At 37.9% G+C, this 24040-nt stretch overlaps 1 protein-coding gene across 1 annotated transcript in view; it reads right to left on the bottom strand.

Moving 5' to 3' along the window:
* LOC148942779 (guanine deaminase-like) overlaps positions 1 to 24040 on the bottom strand; it is a 123670-nt gene that overhangs the window by 65673 nt on the left and 33957 nt on the right. Inside the window, exon 3 of the mRNA XM_089102353.1 lies at positions 1374 to 1545. Coding sequence (XP_088958479.1) covers positions 1374 to 1545 — 172 coding nt within the window. The remainder of the gene's footprint in view (positions 1 to 1373; positions 1546 to 24040) is intronic.

The raw sequence follows: 24040 nt of genomic DNA, 5'->3' as shown, positions 1-24040 counted from the left end.
TTTCGGGAGGGAAACCTTGTCTCAGACGTTTTTTGGTACATCCGGCTCATCTTGGTCTAAGGTTTCACGGCTGTAGGTTTCAAACTAATCAGGGATAAAACAATTTTGACCCATTACGAGGCTCCCAACTCCCTCTCCGACAAAAAAAAATGTTTGATTAATTTGAACCAGAGACTGATCTCCTAAAGTTTCGAGCCAATCACACACCCCACATAAAATAGACCCCCCCCCCCCTACCACTCAAAGCCCTCTCTTGAAACAAATGGAGATATTTATTATTTACAACCCTTCTTCCAAGGGCAATGGGGAGCGCACCATTCACGGAGAAATATTTATTAGAGATTTTGACAATTTTTAACAGAATTGATATTCCAAAATTTGATTGAATTTCAGGGAAGTAACGGGGTGTCGGTACCAAGAATGGATATGAGAAGTAGGGAACTGGCTGCCCTCAAATCACTACTGACTTTAAAAAAGAGAACTAGAACTTTCAATTTTCAATCAAATGATCTCCCTCTTAAGTTTTTATGACTACCCTTACCGTAATGGAGTCAGGGAAAAGGAAAAAATAAAATGATAACACTTTGCACATGGCTCTTTACTTATTCAGCTCTAGAGTACTGTCTCTGAAAGAAAAGCTAACACTTCCCTGAAAAGAAAAGCTCTTTGTGATAAATTGTTTTTTTAACACCACAATAGATTTCTCTACTGGAAATTGAAGTGACTTCAAAAACAGTCCAAACCCTGATTCGATGTAAAAGCTACTGGAGACCAAGCTGAGCTTAAAAAAGGCCAAGCCCTTACTCAGCGCACAAAGAGCTATGTCTGAGATGCAGAATTTTAGTGACGCTATTAAAAAACATGCTAATTCCTAATTCGCTTTAAAATGAGTCAAGTCTACAATTGTTGCCAAAATGACTTTGACTTTTCAAAAAAATACTTTCAAAAAGTTCAAAAGCGGTGCATAAATGAGCCACATCCTCATTTGGTAAGAAAATCCAAGTCTTACAAAAACTGCAGAATTTTTATGACACTTTGCAAAAATGAGGTAATCCCTGACTTAATCCCTTATTCAGATTGAAAACAAGCCAAGTCTTGATTTTTTTAGAAAACGAGCTAAATATTAGCATAATGCAAAATTGAACAAAGTCCTGATTCAGTTTAAAAGTGATCCAAGTCCAAGATGCAAAATTTCGATAGCCCTCTCCAAAAACATACAAAGTTTTGACTTAGAATTCTGAAGTTTTAGAATAATTTGGCCTATTTCTTAGATTTTCAACATGATTCATCATATTCTGTTCAAGATCGTGCACCTCCACCAAACAAACTCTCCCCGAACTTCCACGTAGTTACATGTAAGATGACAAGCTTACCAAACATGTGGAATATACATCCTTTGCGAACTCCAAATCAATGTATTTTGCTTCTGTTGGAATTGTGTACTTCCTGAGCCAATCCAAGAGAGGCAAATCAAGGGCCAAACCACAGTTACAATACTGGCTTGCATGAACGTGTGTGTCAATCAAACCAGGGCAAAGAAATTCTCTAGAAACATAAAAGGTTTTTGTCGATCATAGAGACAAAGCAATAGGAGCGAAGAGGCTGACTAAAGCATCAAGAATCTCCTTAAAAATGAAATATCGTAGCCTATATAAATATCAACTTCATTTAATCTACTTCTGGTTTTAAAATAGATGAACTTTATATTAATTTGACCCCTTCATGAAATATGAACTGGAGACTGGAATGAAATTCCAGCAACACCTCTTGCTCATCCAATATCAAAACAAATTATGCAAAAGACGTATTTCTTAAGCAAATCCAGTATAAACTACCAGGTTGCATCAGAAATAAGATCCTACATGGTAGGACTTAGATGATAAAAATAGGTTCACAAGGGGTTTGTTTGGTTTGCACAAATTATGCAAAAGAAGTATTTCTTTTTGAAATATTACAAAATTTCGAAGAAATTTTTGAAAATTTTGAAGAAATATTACAAAAGAAGTATTTCCTAGCATTTCATTTGTGAGCCTGTAAACTGTTTTGGAATCGCCTTTTCTAGCGGCTTCCTCTGCTAGCCAAGCCTTCTGTTCTACAGATCTCCGCTTGTCAGCTTTTACCGATTTCTTGATTTCTTTGTCCTTCATTCTACACAGGACATTTGCGAAGACCGAAAGTCTGTCGCCACCAGCAGAGAAAATTTGCTCTCTCAAGTCATTGTGCTTATATATTAGTATCCAAGTTTTTTTTTATATCTATCTCTCTTTCAGTTTCTTCTTATAGCCGCGCACATCCTCAGCAACTTGATTGTATGTTGTCTTCATTTTTAGCCATGCTGTTTCCGGACTGTCTGTGCAGTTTTCTATTTCAAGCAAAGCAAATGAGTTCTTCAACTCCATACAAAAGTTTCTTCTGGTTCCTCGAACATGTAACTTATCCACATCATAAAGCTTCGCAGGATTCAATTTTTCGGTGTGACTTTCAATTTTGCTGTGGCCCGACTGGGCATCTGCCCCTCTGAAGCCACGTACGTCCAGAAGACGTGTCCGCCATCTCCTTGAAATTAGAAGATGATCTGTTTGGTTCTTCGTCCTGCCGTCTGGCAAGATCCATGGCCGTCTGGCGAGATTGTGTATGATTATATGTTCAAACTGAGTTGTGCCGACCATAAGATCATTACTCAGAGGATAATCTAACAGGAGGGCTCCATTTTCGTTAATTTCACCAAGACAATATTTCCCAAGCACTTGCGGACAGTAGTCTCTTTCTGCTCTGACTTTTGCATTGAAGTCCCCAAACACACAAAGTAGGTCATGTGATGGGACTTCTGATTTCAATGACTGAAGAGCTTGGTAGAATGACTCCTTATCAGTATCGTCTGCATAATTCGTGGGAGCATAACAGGCAATGATTCAAATTTTCAGATGGGTGGTTACAAATCTTGCAAGAAAGCACCCTTCACTGACTGGCTTCCACTCAACTAGTGCTTTAGTGGCCTGGTCAGACAGCCTTATCTCAGCTCCAGCCTGGTCCCGGGATTCATTTCCCCTTGAAAATAGCGAGTAACACTCTCCTGTTTGTTCTTGTCCAGATCCAATCCACCTAACTTAGCTCAGAGCAACGAGATCTAGCTTATACTTCTTCATCTCTCTGAGTACTTGTTAAAGTTTTGTCAGCTGGTTTAGAGTCCCTACATGCCAAAATCCAAATTTCGTCATATTTTTCGGTGTCATACATCGTGTCCGTGGGCGTGCTGGGGTTGTCGTCGAATGGTATAGTGGGGTATCCGGGGATATCATCGATGTTCCTTTTGCAATCTGGAATTTTACGGGGATAGGTCGAAAGCTTATCGCTCAACCAACAAATATATATATATATATATATATATATATATATATATATATATATATATATATATATATATATATATATATATATATATATATATATATATATATATATATATATATATATATATATATATATATATATATATATATATATATTATCATAATAATAATAATAATAATAACCAGTATTAAAGAGCCTTTTAAAGCCATATACAAAAAAGAAAAATACTAAAGAAAAATTACATTCCATTTGACATCCTTCCCTTCAATACAAAATTTCCTACTGCCACAAGATAACGGGGAGACCTAGACCTCATTAACCCACAAAGCAGCCTCTCTTTGCCTTCTTGGATAATTGATCCCCTTCTTAAATAAGAAAGCTGCTTACACCGGAGGAGGAAATGGCCCAACCCATAATCATTTCCCCCACATCTCAAGCAACTACACCCGGCCTCCGCACCTTCCCTCATTTTCCTTACTTTCGTACCATAAATTGGAAAACAATTAGCTTAAATCTTGAATCCAAATCCGCTGATATTTAATGGGCAATCCCAGCTTAAAATAAAACTCCTGTCCAAAAATTATCTTTTACTTCTCTACAAAATAAGATTCGGAGATTTATCCACAGTTGATTGACATAGTTGCGCTTCTTGGTCTTCAAGTCTCGCAATAAATTCCTTGAAAGAACTTTTCATTATCTTCTGGTCCTTTTCCCTTCTCCCATGAACTTGAAAATCCATTATCATCTAATATCTTTTTGATTTGCGCTGCTGCCCTTGATGTTTAGTTACACTGAAGGAGATGATCTTCATATGTCGATTGATCAAGTCTAGTCTCGGGAAGTTTGAGGAGTCTTAACCAAAATTTGATGATTTGGGCGCATCCTTTAAATTTCAGATTAAATGAACAAAGATCAGCCTTTATTACTAGCGTATGTGTTGTATTCTGTAAGCCAAAACCTTGTATATAATACTGAAGTCGAAGGGTTTCTAGTTGCTTAGCCGGCTGATACCCCCATATTTCTGATCCGTAATGTAGGATAGCCATAATTCTAGTATTAAATATATATTTGTCGAGGCTTAATTCACTCATTTCTGATGTTTGTGTACTGCTATACATGCCAAATAATGCATTTCTTCCTTTCTGTGCCATTTTTGTAATATGACTCGTCCATTTTCCATTTCGACAAAGGCTGATAAAAATCATGATTTGGGATTTCGTGACATTCACCTCTAGTTTCTTCTCTTGCAAATATTTTTCATGGAGGAGTCTGTAAGTCATTCTTTGTCTTTGCCAGTAATATAATGTCGTCTGCAAATAGTAGCATTGACATATTCAGATGACATATTCAGATCAAGATTCAGTTATACACACACACAACTATCAGCTCACAACTGTTATACTAGAGCATGGAACAGGTGAATTAGGCTTTTACAAACATATGAGAGAAATGAATTGGATTCTTTTTATATTTAGTGACATATGAAGTGAGAATTTATCAAGATTCAGTCAGATACAGACTGAGCCTGAAATAAGCGAATTAAGTTTTTACCAAAGCCTGAGAGAGATGAACTGGATTCTTTTTAGAGTTGGAGACATATGAAGTAGGATTTATAAGAATTCAGTCAAACACAGACATTACTATCAGCTCAAAACTGGTATACTAGAGTCTGAAACAGGTGAATTAGGTTTCTATCAGAATCTGAGAGAGATGAATTGAATTCTTTTTAGAGATGGAGACGAATAAAGTAGGAATTTATCAAGAATCAGTCGGACACAGAAATTACTACCAGCTCGCAAGTGGTATAATAGAATCTTAAACAGAAAAATTAGGTTCTTACCAAAGTCTGAGAGGGATGAATTGTATTCTTCTTAGAGTCAGAGACATATAATATGAGAATGTATCAAGATTCAGTCAAACACAGACACCCCAATCGGCTCACAAGGGGTATGCTAGAGCTTGCAATAGATCAACTTGGTCTTTTTTTTTTATCAAAGGGTGAGAGAGATGCATCGGATTATTTTAGAGTTAGAGACATAACAAGTGGGAAATTATCAAGATTCAGTCTGACACAGACTCTACTATCAGCTCACAAGTAGTATGCTAGAGTATGAAATAAGTGAAAAAGGATTTTACCAAGATCTGAGAGAGATGATCGGATTCTGTTTAGAGTTAGAGATATTTGAAGTGAAAATTTATCAAGATTCAATCAGACACAGACACTACTATGAGCTCACGTACAGAATACTAGAGTCTGAAATAGGTGAATTAGGTTTTTACCAAAGTCTGAGAGCGATGAATCGGATTCTTTTAAGAGTTAGAGACATAAGTAGAGGGAATTCAGCAAGATTCACACACACAAACTACTACCAACTTACAAGTGGGATACTACAGTCTGAAATAGATGAATTAGGTTTTTACTAAAGTCTGGGAGATAATCGGATTCTTTTTAGACTTAGAGACATATGAAGTGGGAATTTATCAAGATTCAGTCAGACAAATACACTGCTACCCGCTTACAAGTGGTACTAGAGTCTGAAATAAGAGAATTAGGTTTTTACCTAAGTCTGAGAGAAAGGAGTTGGATTCTTTTTAGAGTTAGAGACATGTGAAGTGGTAATTTATCAAGGTTCAGTCAGACACAGGCACTATTACCAACTCACAAGTGATATACTAGAGTCTGAAATATATGAAATAGGTTTTTTGGAAATATTATTTTAAGTTAGTTGAAATGTCATTATTTGTAACTTGAATGAAGTTATTTGAAATGAAGTTATCTAAAAAGAATCTGATTCATCTCTCTCAAACTTTGGTAAAAACTTAATTCATCGATTTCAGGTTCTAGTATACCCCTTGTGATCTGGTAGTAGTGTGATTATGTAAAACTGAATGCTTTGAATCTATTTCAGAAAATAATTCATTACGTTTTCTCTTGGCATGGCACTTGTTCCTTTTTGGGGTCATACAGGAGTTTTAATGTGGTATCAATTACAATCGCATCATATATTTCATCTTGGGCATGATTGGGTTCATTGATTGTATCTGTTGGTATGCAATCAATGGTAGTCATAATATTCACATGTGCTTTGATTTTCATCAATACGTCTTTAAATTCCTTGTTGATATTGTCTGCCGATTCCCGTTATGTTTTGCTTTTGATTTCACTGTCTATTACCACATTATTTTTGCATAGTTTGCAGCTTTGGCACATAGACAAGATATGCATTATGATATGAGTTCAGCAGTAGGTGTTTCTTTTTCCCTTTGCTTTCTTTTGAATGCTAATACCAGAAAGATGGTGGTATTATCTATCAACAGGTAACGTGTTACCACTAGCAGTAGCATAAAGCTGGTCTAACTTTATCGTCTGCATACACTTTCTTGGAATGTTTCATCTTCACATTTTTTTAATATGATATGTGTTTATCTGTTAAAAACATATACTGTTTAAAAACATACAATAAACTAGGAACTTTCAATGACTAACCGAAGTCTCAAAAAATTGTAAGTAAAAAAAAAGAAAAAAAATGTGACTTCAAACAAAAAAAACAATCAAAGTATTTTTCATGTGGGAAAATTTACGACTCACATATCTATATCATCTTCATATCGTATTTCACGAATATCACAAGTGTGTTTTTTTTATTTTAAGTATATTTTGTGTCAGTAAGACCTGACAAAATTTTTAAGTAAAAAAATGAAATAAATTACAGCTAAACCACATTAAACTTCAAAAAAAATAAATACAAAAAAGGGGCAGATAGATGGGAGAGAGGTATTGGGCTCCTTGAAGGGTGAGACATGAATGACCACAAGTTCCTTCTAAAAGGACCGTTGATATAAGCACTGATTCCCATGAATGTGATGATATAAGCGTTTACACTAAACCTATGTTATAGATGCAGTTAAGTAAAGTTCAATACTATATCATAAATTTCAATTTGAAATCAAATAAAATTATTTACTGAAATGCTCATTCCTCTGATTACGTCAATTCTACCACTCCAAGGTTGAATATATGTTAATCATGCCCTGACATAAGTCTGTAGGTCATTTCTATACTACTACTACTACTACTACTGCTAACAACTTATTGAAGCACCAAGCCGTCCGCTTCCAACACAGCTACGCATGCTCCTCCTCCATCGCAATCTATTCGAAGCCTCCCTTTTTACACCCTCCCAGGAAGTTCCCATTTCCTTTTAATTTTTATTTATGATGTCCTCCCACCCCAGACGAGGACGACCTGCTTTCCGTTTAGCCCTAGATGGTTGGCCAAACAAAGAAAATCCTCGGCAATCTGTCATTCTTCATCGGCACAACCTGCCTTAGCCAATTCAACCTTTCTTTCATCATAGCCCTAGAAAGGGGGATGGAACCACATTTTTGTACAGCCAACTTTTTGAAATATGGTCAGTCAGCTGGGTACCCAGAAAAATCCGTAAACAATTTATCTGGAAAACATCTAGCAAATCTTCATCCGCTATTCGGAGTGCCCATACTTCAGAGTCATATTTGACCACTGTCATCATTATAGTTACTAATAATCTAATCTTGGTTTGCAGACTTATCTTTCTATTCTTCCAAACTTTTTTAACTGTGAAAAAAACACCCTGGGCCTTGGCCTGTCTACATTCCTCTCATTCATGAATTATTTTGTTAATCATGTCCAGAGAGGAATATGTAGGTTATTCCTCTTATTCAGTGAATTACCTTGTTAATCATGTCCAGACAGGAATATGTAAATAAAATGCCGGCTGGATTATGCTAATGCTGTATCTCTCGTAGTATGATTTTGTAAGTAGATCAATGACACAAATATAGGCAATCCTTAGCTCGCAAATAAGGATTTAGAGTCCAGACCACCTATGGCCATACTACTACTGACTTTTTTGAGCAAGATGGTTATAATAAAATATCAATCAGATGCATTTGGAGAAAAGAAGGTGTGGGGGGGGGGGGGCTTATTGCCCTACGATCACTTTTGACACTTATAAAAACAACTAAACTTTCAATTTCCAATCAAATGAACCTCTTCCAAATTCTATACGCCACCCATTACATAGAAACGTTATATGTACCCGGGGCATACTTTAAAACCATTGCCCTCAGGCTCTGAGGGGCTGTGTCAACCCCAAAGGCACTGTTTTTGATCTTTTGACAATTTTGAGCAAATGCTAATTTCAAAATATTGATCGGACGTATTTGGAAAAATGTGGGATGAGGGGGGGGGGGACAATTACCCTCCTATAACTTTTGACTCTTGAATAGAGAACTACAATTTTCGATTTCCAATTAAATGAGCCTTCTCTAAAGTTTAAACGACCACCCTTTCCATAATATCCTAATATAACCTTGGGATACAACTTATAACCCTTTCCCCTGGCTTTGAGGGGTTAAATCAACCCCGAAGGTATTATTATATGATCTTTGGACTATTTTGAACATAATGCCTATCTCAAAATTTTAATGAGATGCATTTGGGAAAAATAGGGTGTGGGGGAGGCTTGTTTCCCTCCGATCACTTTTGACTCTTAAAGACGAAATTAAAACATTCAATCTACAATCAAATAAGCCTCCTCCAAAGTTCACACAACAACCCATTCCATAAAAAACTTATATGCCCCGGGCATAACTTATAATCCCTGCCCTGGGCTTTGTTTTTTTTTTGTTTACTTCGGAGGCATTGTTATATGATCTTTGTACTATTTCGAACAAAACAGCTATCTTCAAAAATTGATTAGATATATTTAGGGAAAATTGGGGCATGGGGGGATAGTTCTCCTCCGGTTAATGTTAGTTATGCCCCCGAGACATAACTTATAACACTTACCTTCGCAGGCTCTGAGGGTTGAGTTGACCTTTGAGTTTTTGTTAACTGATGTTTGGAATATTTTGAACAAAATGACCATCTCCAAAGTTTCATCGGATACATTTACGTAAAAGAGGGTGTGGGGGTACTAGTTGCCCTCCGATCACTTTTGAAACTTCACATATGACTACTTGTGAGTAGAAAGGGGGGTACCAGCCCCACGCCCACAATACCCCTTCGAATCCCGATCCGGACACTTTTTTTTAAAACTCTCACGCCCACCACGTGGTTTATGGTTTTCTTCCTTCAAGGTCGATTTATTTGCTGTTGTTTGTCCAGGTGTAATGACATTGGAGTGATTTACATAATCGATGGTGGAATTATTGGTTCACGAAGGGGGAATTAAGAAACAAACATGTCTTCATTGTTGTTTGGCTAGCCTAACCTGAGAAATTGATTTACATAATCGCTAGGGGAAATTATTGATTCACGAAGGGGGAATTAAGAAACAAACATGGCTTCATTGTTGTTTGGCTAGCCTAACCTGAGAAATTGATTTACATAATCGCTAGGGGAAATTATGGATTCACGAAGGGGGAATTAAGAAACAAACATGGCTTCATTGTTGTTTGGCTAGCCTAACCTGAGAAATTGATTTACATAATCGCTAGGGGGAATTATTGGTTCACGAAGGGGGAATTAAGAAACATTATGGTTTGTTTAATCTTTAGGCCTGAGGGATTTATTTATTATTGTTGTTTTGGACAAGTGCATGCTAGGGATGAATGTCAAGGTGTCCTGGAATAGGAAACCGGAAGTACATGCATCCATTTCAGCCAATAAGCGAGTCGGATACATCCTCCTTCTCAGCCAATCAGAGACGTGCTTACATATGATTTTCCCCATTACATAACAATTCGCCCTTGAGATTTCATATATAACGGGCATGCAATGTGATTAAATTATCAGAAAGTATTGTGACACAATAGAAGCAACAATGAATGATATTGATGAACTTGAAGCCTTGGCAACTTCAATTTACCATGTAAGTTCATTTTCATTTTTTATTTTCAAACTAAAATTATTTTCATTGGTCACCCTCTAGTATATTTAGGTACGTACCCTCGCCCCCCCCACACCTCACCCCCAAGCCCACTTTATACTCACTAGGACACATAAAATATTTTCTTTTTATTAAATAAACCGAACACCCCTCCCACCCCCACTCTGTTTTTACAGGTATAATTCTTGCTAATAGAAATATTTCTCTTTTTTTTCGATAAATTTATTCTTTCTTTATTTCTATCTAAAGTGACAACTGACTTCTGTCAGCTATTAATATTTTAAGCCGTCACCCTATCTTTTATCGGTTCCGCAAAGATTTAAATATGGGTTAATTATCACATCCTGTCAGTGGTCATCCGGTATCTACGAAACCAGGGGATTAAGCTTTTGTAGGTTTCACAGAAAGACACTTTTTTTTCTCCAGTTGAATTAGCGATAGGGTAAATCTTATAAATTGCAAGAGGGATCAGGTGTTGCTTATGATAAATAGTTTCATATAGTATTTGTTTTTCATTTTGAGTACTCAGTGTTTATATGGGGGAGAGGGGGAAGGGATTTATTTTGTAAATGGTAAAAATAGAAGTTCTATGCTTTTCGGGTTCGATTTCTCACAAGTTGTATATTTAATTTTTTCTCACCATGGTAAAAATAGGAGCATTTCTCGTAAATTTTACTTTTTGCTTTGCTTGTGGGTTTAAGGGGGAGGGGGCTTCTTAGTGATAAATGCTTTCTAGACAAAATTATGGCTAGGGGGATGAGGATACTAACTTTCTTTCTGTAAAAAGGGGCAAATTATTTCAATACTAACTTTTTTCTCTTCTTTTTAAGGCCAATTATGAAGAATGTCCATCGCCGCCACCCGCTAAGAGAGCAAGAGAGGGTGTGGCAGCCCCATCAGTGCCAGCCCCTATGCAGTCATGTAGAAAGCTAAAAAGAGAGTGGATGACTGCTCACATGATGGTGAGCCACGCTGCTCCAACTCCCCAAGCCCATGACATTGCTGGCCCAGCTGCGCAAGAACATAGCGCTGCCGCCCCGCCCGCCCTCCCACACACACAACCGGGGCCTTCGGGCATTCAAATACTGCCCTCGGACTTTGCAAATGTAAGCATTTTTTTCCTACCTATCACATGGAAATATCTATCAATTTCTTCCAACTTTTATAGGCCATTTCTACATGCACCATTTTCGAACACTGCGTAAAAGTATATCTCAGCGGGATATTGAAAGATTTTTTCTCCTCAAAGGAAATATAATGTTCTCCCTTTGAATCATGTCAAGTGCATGCATTCACCCTTTTGCTAAATTAGATTAGTGAAGCCAAAAAAAAATGCTCTATATTCTGGTCTAAGTAAGGTTAGGTAATTTCTATCGTGATATAAACGAAAGGTTAATCTTGTTTCTACAAATTTCTTAAAAAACGACTTTATATCTGAATGAGTTGTGTATCATGAGAGGAGATGGCTATCCTTTTCAAATCATGTTTTTGTTGTTTTATTTTTTTTTTCCCAGAGCAGATAAAGAGTATTTATATGAAATTTTATTTGGAGAGATTATTTGAACAATATCAAATTGTCGCCTTCTATGTCATGTGACGTTTTAGATTGTAAATATCTTATACTAATATAAGATATGATATGGGACCGAGAAGCGCTGCAGGTCGGGGAAGCGCCACAGGATGCGATGTGGGCCCGAGAAGATTTCCGGGAAGCGCTGTAGGCCCGAGACGCGCCACAGGGATGCGCTGTGGGAAGCACTGCGGTGCAACACCACGAAAAAAAAAAAATTGAACACTTTGAAAATAAAGGAACAAATTGTTGCCATCTATGTCATATCTTTGATTGTCTTAATTTGGAACTTTCAGTTGAATTAACCAAATTTTATTAAGCAATAATAATCAAAATTTTTAAAAGCAGTAGGGGATGATTTGAACACTTTGAAAATAAGCTATTTTTTCATTTATAGATTGCATTGGTCACATATTCACCATCCAGTGAAGAAGAGGAAGACGATGCATGTTTGGAGTATCGTGAAAATGAAATGTCTTGGCAAGGTGTAGTTAATGAAATAGCTGGAAATATTAATTATTTTTTAACTAATTTTTTTAATTTAGATAATTGCACAGTTGAGTAGGGGGGCTTACCTGTGCTAATTCTAAATACATTGTATCTTTTAGAGGATTTTAACCGTGACGTAACAGGGAACCTTCACCCCACTGATTACACTAGTCAACTACGAACAACTACATGGGAACGTTTGCAAGATATTGTTGAACAACTTGGGGGAGGGGTTAATATACACGCGTGGGAGGGGGTACACCCGGTCCCGATTTTCAAGTAATCAACATAATTTTAACTGCAATAGTTGTTTACACTGTAACATTTGGTGACCCTTTTAATACACGAATGGGGTGAAAATTTGTTTTTGACCCCGTAGAAATTGTGCACCACTATATAGATAAAATTTATACACTTCTGGAGATCCAAATTCGGTTTTGGGGGAGGGAAAAAATGAAGGTCTCTATTGTTTTAAAAGCGTTCTATTTAAATGAGGGTAAAAGCGAGGTTTATTATCATTATGTACATTCCGAGATGCGTTTGGTTTATTCGAATTTGGAAAATTTTGAAGGTGCTTTCATGGATTGGGTCGATCAAATTATAACGCATCTTGAGAACTTTAATGAAAATGGGAGTGGATCTCTAGTTCTTTTTGTTGAAAATTTAAGTGTTAATATTTGTAAATTAAATAAAGATTTTATTTTACGAGGGGGGCCGGGGGAAGGGAGGGCAGTTGAATTAAATTATAATCCAGATCTCGTAGGTTGTCACGGTGTCCAGAATATCTGTTTTGAAACAGGTCAAAAATGTTTCCGAAATGCTTTCCTTATATCAGCATTTCAGCCTCTAGCAGATGACGCTACCAAGACGAATTTAGACAATTGGGCTGTACATGGGAAGGACGGGTCCGATTTCCCCACTGTAGATTTTTCTTGTTTAGAGGGGAAATACCCAGTAACGCTACGATCCATTGATATTTTTGAAAGTGCTAATGCCCACTTAAATATCGGCGTTACTGTGGTTCAGTATGAAACTGAATTTGAAGATGGGGTTCGTTCTAAAAAGAAGGGGGTGGTTTTCCCCGTAAGGGGCCCGTCAATTGATTTGGTCAGACACTGGGTTTGGTTGTTATACACACCACCTAATGACCCTGCCAATTCAATTGGCCATTTTAATCCGATTACTGACATTAGTAGAGTTCTGGGGGGTGGTAGGGATCTAGGGGTACGTTTCGACTGTCCAACATGCCTGTCACAATTCCGTAGTGATAAAGAAACTACGGGGTCATATGAAGCATTTTAGTCGCCACGGCTATCAGACAGTGGAAACGGTTTCAGGGAATGGGACCATTCTACGATTCAAAAATTTCCAGAACACCCTTCTGCAGTGCAACAAAATATCTTTGGACTGTGAAGCTAAGCTGGTGGAGGTGAATGACCCCCAATTTACAAACCGAGTCAAAGAACATCAGGCTATTGCAGTTTCCTATGCCCACGCACAAAGAGACAGTTCTAACACCATGCAGTTGTTAGAAATCGTAGAAACATTGGATGAGGGGCCCGAGTGCATGGTCAAGGCACTGACTAAACTGATTGGCACGGCTAATGGTGCTATTTCTCGCTTTAGAAATACGCATTATCCATTGATGTTGTCTGCAGAGGATTGCCGCGCGATTAAAAATCAAAAAATATGTGGGGCTTGTACAGGAGTGTTTGTTGAGGGGGATAAGGGTGCTAACGGGAAAAGTGGGGGGAGGGGGAAAGTCAGAGATCATAATCACTTGTGGCGGGAAATATCCTCGGGGGGTAGTAATTTTAGGGGGGTAGCGCATCAATCGTTTAATTTAAATGTTAGCCAGCAGTTTTTTATCCCAGTTTTCATTAACAACTCTAATTATGACTTAAAATTTATTTTACCGGCCCGGGCACGTATGCAGAGGAAGGGAGGGGGAGTAGATTTTCCATGGGTTAAAAGTTGATTTGCCTATAACATTATCCCCAAATCGGCTGAGAAGTTGTTGCTACTCCAACTGAAATGGCAGGCAGTGGATAATGGGCATACGTGCTGGAATAAAATCAGGTTTTTAGATTCCTTTATTTTTTTTCCCCAGGCATTGAGTCAATTGGTTCAAGTGCAAAAAAGCGACAATTTTGATAGCTTTCCCTTGCTTAAACAGCACTTTCCAGACAGTGAAATGTATGACCTGTTGACCTGCAAAGGTATATACGCATACAAGTATTACTGTTCTGGCGCACGCTTAAGTGAGCTGAAAGTACCTCCAATTGAAGCTTTTTACAATTCACTGACCAACAGTGAATGCACAGCCGAGGAGTATGAGTTTGCCAAGAAGGTGTGGTCCAAGGGGGATTGTAAAAATGGGTGGGATTATTGTAGACTGTACTTGGCCAGTGACGTTCTAACTCTGTTGGATATAGTCTGTAAGAACACAGACCAAATCTATTCAGAGTTTGGGTTAGATATAGGCTATTATTTTTCCACACCCCATTTAGTGATGGATTTAATTTTAAAAATTATCAGGGAGGAAATAGGCCTAATCACCGATGTAGATCAGCACCTTTTTGTAGAGCGTTCAATGAGGGGGGGGGGTATGTTTTTCATGGGGACCGGTTATTGTCAACCGATCCGAGCGGACCAAACAGCACCGGTGTAAAGTCAAAGGCAGTGTTCTTGCATTTGAACTCATTGTACCCCTCGGCAATGTCACACTACTCTTTGCCGTGTGGGAACTATCCATGGGTTGAGAATCCTTGTGAGTTCCCCGACATTACCACCGTTGAGGACAATGGGCCACAAGGATGGTTCTTTGAAGTTGACGGTCACATTCCGCTGGCGCTTCACGACTCAGTCAAAGATTTTGTCTTTACCTTTATCAATCGGCCCGTGAGCAGGGACTCTCTGAGCCCCTACAATCGTTCATTGGTTGAGGCTTTGGGGATGCATTGGACTCCCTCCAAACAGAAACTGATTGCTGATTTGGACCTTAAAGAGAATATCGTTGTTCACCATTTGCTTTTGCACTGGATGGTGAGCAACGGTTTCAAGATCACTAAAATACACAGGGTCCTGCAGTTCAATCAGTGACCCTATTTGAAAACGTGTATCGACACCTTTGTCGGTAAACGCTCTAAGGCAAATTCAAAGGTGGAGAAGGAAATGTATAAGCTCATTCTAAATTCAGCGTTTGGCAAAATGTGTGAAAGCGTTCGTAATAGATCTCGCTGCGACGTCTTGACTGACCCTCTAGAGTGTGCAAGAATTATTGCCGACCCCAATTTTACATCGTTCACGAGCATAGAGACTCGAATGGTTCTTCTACACAGGCGAAAGCGAAATGTGGTACTGAACAAGAATATTGCAAGCGGCAGTTCAGTACTAGAAATTTCAAAAAATCTCATTTTGTCGTTCTTTTACAATTTTTCCAATGTGCAATGGCCACGGGAGTGGGAGGTTCAATTTTAATATGGTGATACATATTATATGATGTTAAATGTAAATTGGACCGAAGATTTATTGGGTGATTTAGAAAAGGGGGAACACATCAGCTCGCGGATGGATTACACCAACTAGAATCCATCACTCTACCCCGAGCTGGTGAAACGTCAAGCCTCAAACCAACTATTAATATTAAAATCAGAGATGGGGATTGATTTAATATCCCGGGGGGTGTTCCCGGGCCCCAAAGTCTAGTGCGTTGAAACTCATAGTGGGGATGACAAGAAGGCGTGTAAAGGGGTGCCTAAACATTTTGTAAAGAGCAATTTCAAAAAGAGTATGTATAGAGACTGTATGAAAAGTATCCTAGGGCCAAAAGAACAAGTTCTTTCAAGTCGCTCTCTAAAATATAAAAATGTTGCTGTGAGAGTGGAAAAGTCTGCGCTTTCGTGCATATCTAAATAAATCTCTCTGCTCGAATATGGTATGAGTGTTGGACCCCAGGGTCACTACCTTATTTCTAATCGAATTGACTACACAGACTATAATAATCAACTTGGTCTGGATAAATTAACCTAACCTAATCTGACTAACCAACTAACCACTAACCAACTAACCACCACCAACCTGTTCATAAATTATTAACCTGACCCAATCTAACCACCTTAACTCAACTGTTCATCTAACCACCACCACTAACCCAACCACTAACCTAACCCAACCTTAACTAACCACTAACCTGTAGCAGCAGTCGCAGTGACCGGACAACTATTGTAGTGTTTTTTCAGCCCCGCGGTTCCCGGGGGAGGGGGGGGGCCCTTCCCGCAGCCACCCAGGGGGGGGGTCCCACCCGCGGCCGGCCGGCCTTCGGCCCCGCGGCCCCCGGGGGATGGGGGGGGGGACCCACACCTTTAAATTCACCGTAATGTGTTCAACTGTGCTATCCCGTGATTTTAAAGTGTGTTTTCTGTTTTTTTTTGTCGTTGTTGTATAGAAAAGTGTTTGTTTTTTTTTGTACAGAAATGTGTTTGAGTTTACAATAAGTGTTGTTGTTGATGGACAGAAAATTGCTGTACAGAAAAGTGTTTTTAAAGACAATAAGTGCTGTAGATGGACAAAAAGTGTTGTAAAGAAAAGTGTTATTGATGTACAAAAAGTGTTTATTTATAAAGTGTTATCGTTGTTCATGTTGAACAAATAGAGTTTTCATGTTGAACATGAAATTTTGTCAGGTTCTTGTTGAACAAGTGTTTTCATTGTTCATGTTGAACAAATATTTGTTTTCATATTGCTGTAATAAATGCTGCCATGAAATATTTTTGTTGTCGTTCTTGAATAGATAGATCTATGGGAAAATTACTACTTATTCATTGGACACATATGATTTATAGTTATTTGCAGTCCAACTGTTGTCAACAGCAACATGTATTAATTTAAAACACCTTTCAGATCGTTTCTATGTGGTCCCTCAATGTCGGGGAAAACAACACTTTTATCTAATATAATTCAAAATTGCGAAAAAATGTTTTTGAAGAAGCTGAAAAAAATCTACTATCGCTATAGTATTTGGCAGGAGTCCTGTGATAAAATAAAAGCTATTGCCACAACCATACCAATACAATTCATACGGGGACTTGATGTTTTCAATAGTATTGACTCGAACTCGTGGTTGATTATTGATGATTTGGCTGAATCCATTGAACAGTTCTCACAGGAAATGCTACAACTGTTCACCGTTCGCTCCCACCATGAACACATTTCCGTTACCCTGGTTCTACACAATCTGTTTCATCAGAGCAAATGTATGCGAACCCTTGCTTTGAATTGCACCGTCTATACTATCTATCGAGTTGTTCGTGATTCTAGCTCACTCATAACTCTCAATAAGGAGATATACCCCGGCGCCCCAAAATTTCTGTTGTCAGCATAAACTCAGGCGACTAGCAAGCCCTACGGTTACATTTTTCTGGATATTAATCAGAGCATGCCCGAGTATCTACGTGTAGTCACTAACATATTCGACAATGAAATTACAGTATATCTTCCGGTGAACAGTAGAAAAGGCTATTAGTTGCCATTATGACACTGAAGAAACTACACAAACAACGGCATCTGTTTTCCGTTTTAAGCACTTCAAAACCCTTGCTTAGGAAGGCCATGCTCAAACATGGGGTTGACAAAGATTTCATTAATCTAATATCTGAACTTTGTTTAAATTTAACCGAGGGCAATGTTCAACTGCCAGAAGGTGTTAGACAACAGACAACGCAACCCCGTTCCACTGTCCGTGTCTGGGATTGTAAAAACAAGGGAAAAAATTTAAAAGAAAACGACTCCTTCAAGCAGGTGGTAGCTTCTTCACACTTTTACTACCGATAATTGCAGGACTTGTAAACAGTTTTCTCTAGTGAGAATGGCAAAACCATATAAATTGACACCATTTGAACTTGTCCTCTCGCCCATCGAACATTTTGAAGACAATCTAAGCAAATTCATTAACGATGAGAATATTGCCGATGACAAAAAACTGCTTTTACTTCAAGATGCATTGCGACGTGTGGACAAACATAAACCTTATCGTGAGAGACCTGCCACCACCTCCGCCACTGATCCCTCTAAACAGGAAACATCACCTCAAGATTCTGCGCATTCACAGGAGAAGGAATTGAATTCAATTGTAACAAAAATTGGAAACCTATTGCCATTCTCCTATCGTGAACAGAGTAAAAGAGTATTATCTTATCTCATGCTGGAAACTGGTGGTGAGCATCAAGTTCAAGTCGAGAGCACAGGGAAACAAATTATAATTCAGGGAAAAAGTTATAATCTAGTTGATTTAATTTGTGATATGGTGACGAATCGTAAAGGACTCTTATCCTTTGACAATAATCTATACACCTTTCTGTGTGTATCAAACTTTCCCAAAAGTCTTATTGGCAATAAGCAAATTCTAAAGAAACTAAGAGAATATAGTCCTCCTCCTCCAACACCACCAACAACAGAAGAAGAAGATTCAGTATTTGAAAATACTATCAGCAGCAGCGTCACTGATTTTAAAACACCTGTGGTTTCTAGTCAAAAGTGAAAACGAATTAATTCATCCTCTAGTTTGCAAAAGGGGAGTGGTCATTACACTACATGTTTACGTTCAAAATGGCTGAAGTTTTGAAAGGTATCTATGAAAATGTTGGTCAAGCGGGAAGTTTAAGTTCTCCCAAAACGATTTCCAAAGTCTCCGGCACCACATTGAAAAAAGCAAAAGATTATCTAGAAAATGAACCGAGTTAAACACTACATCGTAATCAGAGACTTCGCAGTAAACAATATCGACAAACTAAAGCCTTTTTCCCTCTGCATATAATGCAAACGGATCTTTTAACTTTAGACGCAGTTCAACGGCGTCACAATACACCCTACAAATATATTCTGGTGGCAATCAGTATTTTTAGTCGCTATGCCTCTGCCATTCCACTGCGGTCAAAGAGAGGTGTTGAATTTGCTCGTGCCATTGAAAGTATTCTCGAACAGGATTCATATAGAAAAATTCAATCGGACCGTGGCAGTGAATTTGTTAATCCCCATGTGCAAAAGGTTTTATTGAAATATAATACAACACTTTATCATAGTCAGAGTCCGATAAAGGCTGCATTGGCTGAACGATTAATAAGAACGATTCGTCTATTAATTTCAAGATATTGCACATTGAAAAATACATCGGCTTTTATTCATGACTTAGATAAAATCATGTTGATTTATAATCAACGACCACATCGATCTCTGTCCAACTCTACACCAACGGATGTTCACTACATTGAAAATACATTTGATGCTTTTCTAAAGCAATACTCCAATGGCAATGAGAAGAAAAAGAAGAAGAAATTCGATGTTGGTGATACTGATCGAATTAAAAGAACCACCAATATTTTTGAAAAGGGGAATTATTTATGGAGCACTGAACTTTTTAAAGTGTCCAAAATTCTGGACACCGAACCCATAACCTACCGGCTACGAGACACCAAAGATGATGAGATTCTTGGCGGTTTTTATGAATATGAACTGCAAAAAGTTAGAAACACTATTGAAAGTTATCAAATTGAAAAGATATTAAAGAGTCGTACTCACAGGGGTAAGAAACAGTTGCTTGTTCGCTGGTTAGGATACAACTCAGATTTTGATTCTTGGGTCAGTGCTGAAGATATTAACAATGCCCAATGATTTCAAAGTGACTTTCATGTCCAATGTTTCTGATCCTCTCTACAATGATCTGAATAAAACAAGTGATTTTTGGACGAAACTCTCCCCCACCATCAAATTCGACGGAAAGTATGAAGTGGCTCTTGTCGACTGTATTCTCAAAAATACCTATGACATCCTGAGAAAAGATCGTAAATATGAAATAAAAATTAGACCCTATGATTAGCCGCCGCCACCAACAGGTGATCAAGAACAAATTCAAAAAATCAATTGGATGAATCATCCATATATTGAATTACCCTACGAGGAACTCACCTGTATGAACGATCTATGTCGTTCTATTAATAAAAGAATTTTCGCTCGTAAAAAAGGAGCTTTTCATTTCAACTATTCAAAGGAAGAGGGTAAGATCTACATTAGTTCACCTATTTCCAGTGAAAAGGTTATTCTCAATGATAATCTAAAGGATGTTCTTGGCTTTAAGCTCAATATAATCAATGGTAAAAGTGCAGGAAACACTAATTTCATTTTTGCTGACTACCCGCCTGCGTTCTCCACGGACACTTGTATATTTATCTATGCCTCATTTGTGGAAACATCTTTGGTCGATAATTCAAATGTTCCCCTCCTACGAGTTCTTGAACGAAAAACCAATCATGAACATGTTCACCTCTACAATGTAAAGCATCTTCCATATATCTCTATAATCATGCTCTATTCGGAAATCTGTCAGTTAACACTAAAAACTAAATTAGGTGATCCCATAGCAATTTCAACGGTTTTGGCTATGATTAATTACCATTTTCGACCCATCGTTCAAAAGCAAGATGTCTAAGAAAAAAGTGGTATTCACTTGTCCTGATATTGACTGCTATGTTAATACTCTTGGCCCAAGACAACAGGGCAATGGAATGGACTATTACAAGGGTCGCTCGTCAATGTCTGGCTATGGTCTTGGCAGTTGGTTTGCTAAGCTCTTTCGCTCTTCACTACCACTGGCTAGAAAATATCTTGTACCGGCTGCGACAGATTTTGCATCCTCTACACTATACGATTGGGGCTCTGGCAAGGATTTTAAAAAAAGTGCTTCGGAAAATCTTAGGTCTAGTGCACAAACCCTTGGCGAGAAATTAAAACAAAATGGTAAAGGTTTAAAAAGGTCAAGAAACAACGCATCACTCATCAGTCTCTACTCAGGACGGAAACGAAAGACATCATCCCTCTTGTCAAAGAAAAGAAGGAAAAAGCCGACACGTAGTGTAATCAGAAGCCCCAGGAAGAAAATTGTCAGATCGAAACTAGATTTCTTCTCCTAAAATGTCCTACCTACCGCATAAGGATTCTCAACCTTCAATCACCGCCTCGATGAATCTATTCAATGCAGAAAATGTTGATGTGAGTGTCAAGCATGGATACCATGAACAATTTTATCCACAACAACCCCTCTCCGATAATATTCACTTTCAAATTTAGTCCAATGAAGACTACTTTATGGACATGTCTTCAACATGTATAGATTTGCAAATGAAAGTCCGGAAAACTGATAAAACAATGCCAATTCGGGCCGAAGGGATATCCTTTGAAAATTGTATACTACATAATTTATTTCGTCAAATTATTGTCTACATCAATGGCACACTGGTGAGCACAAGCAACAATCTCTCAAATTATACGAGCTATATGCAATTCATGCTGATGACACCCATGTCATACAAGGAATTGAGAGGCACCTCCAATGGATATGAATATATTACTAATACTGATAGTACAGATGCACATAAAAATGCTACAACTAGTGAATTACATCTAGTTGGAAAAATATATCATGAAATATTTAATATACCCCAATGGCTGCCGCCCAATGTTAAAGTGGATATAAAACTAACGCTTGCACCCTCCAATTTCATATTGAGAAAAGAACTTGCTGCCAATCCTGGTGTAAGTCTCTCCCTCACCTCGGCAATACTTCATGTACGCAAACAACAGATCATGAGTTCTGTTGCTTTGGCCGTGGAAAAACTGAGAGCCAATGGCAACAATATTAAACTACTTGTTCCTCATACAGTCACCAATCAGCGTCATATTGCAATGGGCTCACGCACCTTCACCGATTCATCCTTTATCAATGGTGAAATCCCGTCGAAACTTGCGTTGGAATTTGTAAAAAGCGCCAGTGCAATATGATCATGGACTGAATACCCACATAAATTCGAGATGTTTGGACTTTCATCTCTTGTGTGCAAAGTAAACGGTATCCCACTCTCCAATCTATCTTTTGATAAATCCTATAGAACATTGTACGAGTTGACCATGCAAACCCTAGACCATGACTCACAACTATTTGAAAATGGTATAACCGAAGATATGTTTGCTAAAACACATGGTATCATTGTTCTGGATAGGTCTGGCACACAGGATATGAGTATAGTACGTACGGGGAGTGTGCGTTTAGAGTGTACATTTGCCGACCCATTGACTGAGAGTATTGCACTAATTTTGGTAAATCAATATGAAACCTATTGGGAAATCACTTCCGAAGGCAATGTTCTTCTAGACTTAGCACTATGAAATCCGGTTAAGTTATCAGTGCATTGAATAAGAATATCTACATGTCAAAGCGCTGTTACTATGGTCTATACTTTAACTTTCATGGAACAATTCAATATGCTAATAGTACTGTAGTTATAGCTATTGTCACCCCATCGACTATGTAGTTAGGTCATTGGTTGTGTGTCTTTCAATCAATGAAGACGATTGAATTTTTTGATCCTCTTGGTCTACCCTATACATTCTACACACCTCACATCAGCAACTATATTGAGAGCAGTGGGAAAACTATTATTCAAAATCGAAAGAGAGTGCAGGATCTAACGACTAAAAGCTGCGGCTTCCATGCACTACTATATTTTGTTTTCCGATGTCCTGGCTATACTTACAAGCAGTTTCTCCACATTTATAGTAACGATCCCCGTCTGAATGACTTTCTAGTGGAAAATATCCTCTCAGACCTATATGGTATTGATTTCAGTGCCCTAAGAGTAAAGTGCTTAAAAAATGTTTGTGAATTTGTTTATTAATAAAATGCATATATATATACAACAATTTCTTTAAATCTTCACTTTAGATTTCTTCATCTTCGGTGTATAGGCATCTATCGTGAGCCAGTAATGTTGGTAAATCATTTGGATTCAATGTATATTGATCTTGATTGAATGCTAAGTCAGGGTCAAATTTTCTACAGTACAATGTAACTTCACTCTTTTCATATCTCTGTGTATAGTCAATGATACTATTTTCATTAATATCATGAAATTCACGAGTTTCAATCAGTCTATTTGAGGCAACATCACATAAAATGTTTTCAAATGGTGAATCACATTCGGTCACAGCCAAATAAAAATCACTTGGTTTATGGTCATTGTAGGTAGTGTCATCACAACAATGACATAGAAACCAAATTGCCTTGTTACTCCAACAGTTGAATCGTAGACCAGATTCCTCTTCCCAGAATAATTTAACTCCACGACGATACCAATCTCGTAGAAATAAACTGAAATCACGTTTGGGATTCATTCCAATCATAGCGGGGTAAGTATTTTCCCACTGATCACATTTATCATTGTGACAATTGGAGCAGAGGTGTCCTCTAGGGTGTGAGTCACACACCTCCTCAAGACATGAATTACATCCTTTAATTGGTACTGCATAGCCTCTATGTAATTTACATGGATTACATAATCTACACTTTTCACTATAGTCATCAATAATTGTACAATTTTCACATTGAGTCCAACTGCCAAGAGTGTACATGCACAATGGACATATATAGAACATTTTTTGGTTTCCGATGTCAACTCACTCACAGCTAAAACGAAACTGATCCTCTTCGCTCCATAAATTCAAGGTGGAGGAATGGGGGAGAGGAGTAACTCTGTAACGTTACCTCTTTCGAATGACGAAGGGAGCCATCTACATTGAATCCATTGGAAATATTTTCAAAAGTATATCCACAATATGATTCTGCTTTGTTCCAATTAATATATCAATAAATTGACTATAAGCATTTGAATCACATTTTAAAAGTTTCATACAATAATCGACTGGGGGG

The sequence above is a fragment of the Artemia sp. Qi Xiang Cuo genome, chromosome 16, assembly GCF_049724085.1.
Source record: "Artemia sp. Qi Xiang Cuo chromosome 16, ASM4972408v1, whole genome shotgun sequence".
NCBI classification, from domain to species: Eukaryota; Metazoa; Arthropoda; class Branchiopoda; order Anostraca; family Artemiidae; genus Artemia; species Artemia sp. Qi Xiang Cuo.
This window is presented reverse-complemented; position numbering and strand designations above follow the sequence as displayed.